The sequence below is a fragment of the Ambystoma mexicanum genome, chromosome 7p, assembly GCF_040938575.1.
Source record: "Ambystoma mexicanum isolate Mex_15411 chromosome 7p, UKY_AmexF1_1, whole genome shotgun sequence".
Taxonomy (NCBI): domain Eukaryota; kingdom Metazoa; phylum Chordata; class Amphibia; order Caudata; family Ambystomatidae; genus Ambystoma; species Ambystoma mexicanum.
This window is the reverse complement of record NC_090939.1, coordinates 934,224,549-934,230,548: the sequence shown is the minus strand read 5'-3', so window position 1 is coordinate 934,230,548 and position 6,000 is coordinate 934,224,549. Positions and strand designations below refer to the sequence as shown.

The 6,000-nt window shown below is 42.5% G+C and overlaps 1 protein-coding gene across 9 annotated transcripts in view; it reads right to left on the bottom strand.

Annotated features, from left to right (window-relative positions):
* Window positions 1-263: 263 nt before the first annotated feature.
* SENP7 (SUMO specific peptidase 7) overlaps window positions 264-6,000 on the bottom strand; it is a 1,759,378-nt gene continuing 1,753,641 nt past the window's right edge. For all 9 annotated transcript variants that reach the window (XM_069637251.1, XM_069637256.1, XM_069637257.1 and 6 more), the window contains one exon: window positions 264-621. In XM_069637251.1, coding sequence (XP_069493352.1) covers window positions 484-621 — 138 coding nt within the window. In that variant the 3' untranslated portion in view covers window positions 264-483. The remainder of the gene's footprint in view (window positions 622-6,000) is intronic.

Below are 6,000 nucleotides of genomic sequence, written 5' to 3'. Positions count from 1 at the left end.
CACTTAGTAATTTCTAGCTATGACTCACTGGCACATGTAAAAATCTGTACATGTTTCCTTACACCTTAATTTAGTGCCATTACAATCTGCAGTACTCATGTTCAATTCTTAATGCATATATTTTTTTTAAACTGCCAACTCAAGGTGATCGGGCATAATCCGTTCTGAACAAGCAGACTATTTTTCACATTAGAACATTAAACGGTATTTTACAACAAATGATTAGCAAAGTGTGGCTCAAATGAGAAGTGATGCACTCCAAATATAGATAACAAATATTTATTAAACTGTAAAATACATACGTACAAAATGTCCATTTTGGTTCTTGATCAATACAGTCAAACATTTTAAATTCCAGAATATTTAGAAAGAAATCACATTCATGGAGCAAGCTCTATTGTGCTTCACGTGAGCTTCACAACTCGGATGGCAATACGCATCCAGCAATCGCATTACAGTCTCTATCACAAGTCTTGAAAAATATCATCTGCTTTTGACACCTTTCTGTTGCAGATGCAGTTGCAAAATCAGATCTCTGATTTGGTCCCGTTTGATCCTCACAACATGGCGCGGAAACCAGTGCTCCATATGCATCGGAGGTTCAAATGAGACAATTGGAGCCTGGAAGACAGAGAGAGAAGGTTAGCAAACTTAACGAAGTGTAAAGTAATACATTTTGTAATCCTGGTGCTAAACCTCACTTTTCACAACTGGCATTAACAACAACCCCTATTGTCCGGAATCAGGAACTTCCCAAAACTAAGGCCAAAGACGTCTGCATAGCTTTCCAAGGTGTCCCAAACGCTTTTGCTATGCAGCCATTCCATGTTTAACCAGTCACCTCAGTTTCCCATCAGGCCTTTCTTATCGAATTAAAATTCTGTGTACAGTAGGGGTGCAGGGGGGTTGTCAATGGCGGAGGATTGGAAGTTATACCGCATTAGCTGAGTAACCAAAGTCTCACGTTTTGCTGAATGAGGCCTGCCATATTGCACCACACTTGCCATCTTATCAATGGTTCTGGTCTCATAATTTCCCCAGTTTTGCCATCTAGATCAGAGGATAGCTCAAGAGCAATGAGCTCGCCTTGGCATGGGATCCATACCCTAGATGGGGTAGCTCAAGCTTTCACCCTTTCCGAGGTTGATACATTGAGTATAAATGGGTGACAGAACGGACGATTATTACAGCACACAGAAGCAGATTTGCAGAAAGTAACATTTACATCATCTACTTAACTTTCTCTCGAAGCTGGGCAACCAAAACTATTGCTTGATTTGGAGGTGGGAAAATGCAGGTACGAGTAGCAATGCTAATAGCACTGCCAGCTCAGTAGTCACTCCCCCCCCCCTTCCCACTTCGATCTGGGTGTAGCCCGAATGTAGTTCCCACCTGGCAATCCAAGTACACCCTCTTGAGAAAAATCCACCAGGTCTTCTCAAGGTTTCCACAGAGAGTTCACAGAACGCTGAACCTCCTCCGTCAGCCTGACTGTCAAATGAACCTGATGTCCCCCCTACAGGCCTGGCTGATGACAGGCAGAAATGTTAGAACTAGCTTGAATTAACTCCAGTAAGCAGCAATTGGGCAACCACAAACTAGAGCACTGGTTCAGCAAGGCATTGTGAACACACATCTTAGTGTTTCTCGTACATCTAGCAACCTCCATTCCTAATGACCGGGATGATTTAAAAGCAAGAAATTAATGGTAAAATGGCAGCAGCAAGAAAGCATGCAACAAATAAGTTGTGAAGGACTTTCTGACCAATTTGCCTGCCATTCTTTCAGCAGATGACACACAGAGGGTAGCCCAGGTAACTGCCTTTCCACATACTTTATATTGATGTACACATGCAAGTCATGTAACTAAAAAGCAACCAAAGCTACATTCAGTTTCAGTGGGAATGTATCCTTTTTCTCTGGAATGGATACCTCCTGGATGGAATAGCATTGAGAAATGTGATAAGGTGGCAGAGCCAGCACAAAGCTATTTAAGTGCTTCTTTGTCACTTACTCGAAGCAAATTCACCTTTGGGGTTCAGGGACCACTGGGAGCAACTACACACTGGAGAACCACATTCTGAGTTTAGTGACTAATGTAGCAAAATCTAAAAAAGCAAGCAGCCGCACAAGATGGCACTTCTTATGAGCATAGCCTGATGGAAAACATTTGGGGGACCAAAAAAGGACAGAAAAGCAACAAAGAGCCAATATCAATGGTCTGTGAAGTATTTTGTGAGCGAGGGCCATTCTAAAGCAATAGTCTGTCTTGATGCTCAAAACTGAGAACCTTGCCCCTTCCGCAACTAGGTAGGCTGAAGCATATGGGATGGGAAAAGTGTATTAAAAAGGTTATTGCCAGGACATCTTGGTAACGGTCACAATGGCCACTGGGTGGTACTTGAGAGCACCCACCTTTTGTGTCGGGCCCCAACAGAAGTGCTATAGTATGTTGTGGTGCCTGCACTGCTGCAGGAAGGGTTGCACATACCCTTTGACCAAAGGTGCTCCACTAAGCGTCTGCAAGGGATGCATGCGTCCTTGCAGAGAGGCTAGTTTGGTGTGCCCCACCTTTTTCTAACGGTATAGCCTGATTTTATTTCTTTCAGACTGACAATGGCAGGTATCTCCCAGGGGAGACGTGTGCCTGGTTTCTCTGGCTGCCTTAATAAGGGGCATTCTTGGCATTTAAAAACACTGCCATGAATTGGATCCAGCACACATGACTAGCCTTCCTTCATTCTGTGCGGATCCACCAATCCTGGACATATGATTAATCCAGAGAGACTTCAATTTTGAAACCCATGCAACCCAAATTGGCAGCACCGAATGGAATGGTCTAGTAGAACCTGAATTATGTGGGCCCCTAGCTTGTTAATGCTTGGTTTGGAAAGTGCAACATCGATAATCTGATAAAAACACCTTTGTAGTGTTAAATTTGAAGCTTGAGGAGGAGGCTTGGAGTCCCTGGTGATTAATTGTGGAAATAGACAATGTATATTTGAAAACAGAAGGGGGAGGAGGAGGAGCCGTGGCTCTGGGTCGATCACTGGAGTAAACTAGATCTACCAACCACAACACAGGCACAAATCACTTCACCCAGTCGAAAAAAAACATATGAGCAGAAAGTTTCCCAGAAATGATTAAACAAAGCCACTGATCATCAAGTAAATTTGAAAAAGCGGAGTAGTGCAACTGACTTTGCATACAACGGATTCTATATAGCCGGAACAGGTATGTGATGGAGTCAGTAATACTACCTTATTAATGAAGATATTCTGTCCATATTAGTAATTCACAGACACTTCATTACAGAACGGGGGCAAAACTAATCCACTGGGTTCTGGTGTGATGGCTATTTGAGAAACTGTTTCATTGGATTTAAAAAATAACGGTAAACTCATTTCACTGTTACATAATGGAACATTTAAATCATGAGCACAGTGCATTACAGTGGAGTTAAATGAAGAAAAACAAGTACAATCTCAGGTGTAGTCGAGGTGACAGTGTATAATATAATAGCCTTTCCAAGCAAGTGACAGTAATATAGACAAGTACTGGGAGAGGTTTGTAACAGATACTGTTTATAGTCCACGGATAGGTCAATGGGTCTCCTTACAGTTTATTTAAATATGCCGTGTTCTGACAATGTTTCTTAAAGCTATGAGTCGAGGCTGGTCAAAAAATTACCTATTTTCCATCTCAATCTTTCCAGTCAGCTCTAACGAGCACAACAACAGAGTTGGTGGGATTTAAGTTGTGCCCAAGTCGCCAGTGATGGACACAATTCGCTGTCAGAAAACAGCAACAGTTTGACAAGTCTAGGCTAAGTGGTAGAAAATCAGCAGGTTCATATCCAAGCCTGACACATGATGGGGAGCAGTCTGGATATTTTCTGTTAGAACATCTGGGGGTATGGTAGAATTGTAGTACAAGCTTAATGTGCATTATCGTAAGTCTCTAAAATCGGCAACATACATAGGGCCTCTGTTAATGATTGCTACATCATCCCTCCCTGCTCCAGATCCCTAATCAGCCTGGGAGTATAGGTTTGAAACCAGCCGCACAGCACCACCACCCTTATCACCCAACCCAAATGAGGATAGCTGGGAAGGAGGGCCACATCGACCATATGCTGTCTCTCACCCAGCTGTATAACAGTAAATACACAGGCATGTGTCATAAACTACTGCAAAGTTCACAAGCAGTCCAAAATTCTCTCTCTTTGTATAAGACAGATAGGGTTGCGACCCGTAGCTGTACCATCAACCTATGGAATATGGGCTCAAAGAAAAATGGAAACCGTGGTTCATCTGGTATAAGGATTATTTTGGAGAAAGCCCAAACACTTCTTTCAGCCAACAAGGTGATGTGTATGCGGTTCCTCTCTCCTGCTCCTCCTGTAATCGTTTATAATGATGCACTCACGGACAACAGGGGCAACCATAGATTTTTCAGTCTTGATGTAGCTTGCTCTGCACTATCCACGTACCAGGATCCATTACTGTATGTGGACTACCAGTAAGTACCTCTCCAAATCTGTCACTGCCAGCCCAGCATGTACATATGTTGAAGTAAGAATCTCCCAAACGACCCCAGGTTTAGCACCTGTCCATATTAGCCTTACAAGCAGCTCCAAACCTTGCTGAAATAGACTTGCGACAAACAGGGATAATAAATAACAGATATACAAATCTGAGACCCTCTCCATCTTTATTAAGATAATCCCAACTTCTATCAATCATCCCATCCATCTGGCTACTACTATACCCAAGGTATTTAACACTCTCCAGACTCCAATCAAAGCCCAAGGTCAGAAAGCAGACCGCAATGTCCAGTTTCCTGCATAATAGAATGCAAATTACTCTTTGAGAAGGACATCTGAAGTCTTCCATCTAGTAGTTTTCCTCTATTCAATATAGGCTAATTGCTACCATATTTGCTCCAGACTCTGGCTATAGGGCAATTGTACATTCACCTATTAAGGCATAAAAAATACGATCCCACACCCATCTTTGGGATCCCTTAAAATTGTAAGGCCTTTTGACACAGTTGGAGGACTACTCCGCAACTAGGATTCAGACCACTGCAAGGACTTTGAGGTCTAATTAGTTCATTATTCTGAAGAGCCTCCCTCAGCTTGTATGAGGTGATCTGCCCCTAACAAAGCCTGTCTGCGCAGAAAGGACCAGCCAAGACATAAGCTACAAAATCCCTTTGACAAGTACTGTTGTAAAATATATTTTTGTCTATAATGAAAAGGGAAAAATAAATGTGTTGTGATATTGGGGTTTGCCAAAAATGTATTACGTCTCCCTCAATGGTAGGGGAAATGCTACTCTGAATGGATTTGGTGTAGACAGCAAGCAGGTGTGGGACAAGCTCAGAGACTAAAGCATTTTGGAACATGACTTGTCAGCACATCCGTCCCACAGTCCTATCTCTTGCAAAGTCTTCTAAGGCTGTTTTGATTTCTGATTCCAAAATGGTCCCAATCAACTTTTATCCAGGCTGGTATGATATCATCAAGAAATCTTGCAATGTCTTCGGTTTCAGCCCTACTTTTGGAAGTATATAGCTGATGGTAACATTCCATGAATATCTATTTTATGTTATCGTTTCTAACAGTTCGGTTCCCCACACCATCACCTATGACTGATACATCAGATTTTAACTTTTCAGGTTTCATCAGCCAGGATTGTACTCTGTACATCCTCTTCAACATATTTCCTTGCCAATAGGTCTGGTCGATACATTCTAAGGCTCTATTGACCTCATCCCTGAAGTCATTCAGTCTATCCCCAAGCAGCTCAAACTGGAACTCCACTTCTCGAAGTTCCCTCTCTCACTTGTCTGAGAAGTGTCTTGTAGCTCTCAGTACACCTACCTTCTGAGATATGTAAATTGCCCCTCAACACACCCCTCAAGTGCCTCAAGCTTGCTTGCTTCTTTATGGAGTATATGTATAAATGCAACATAAGTAAGGCCTCTGCCCGTTAG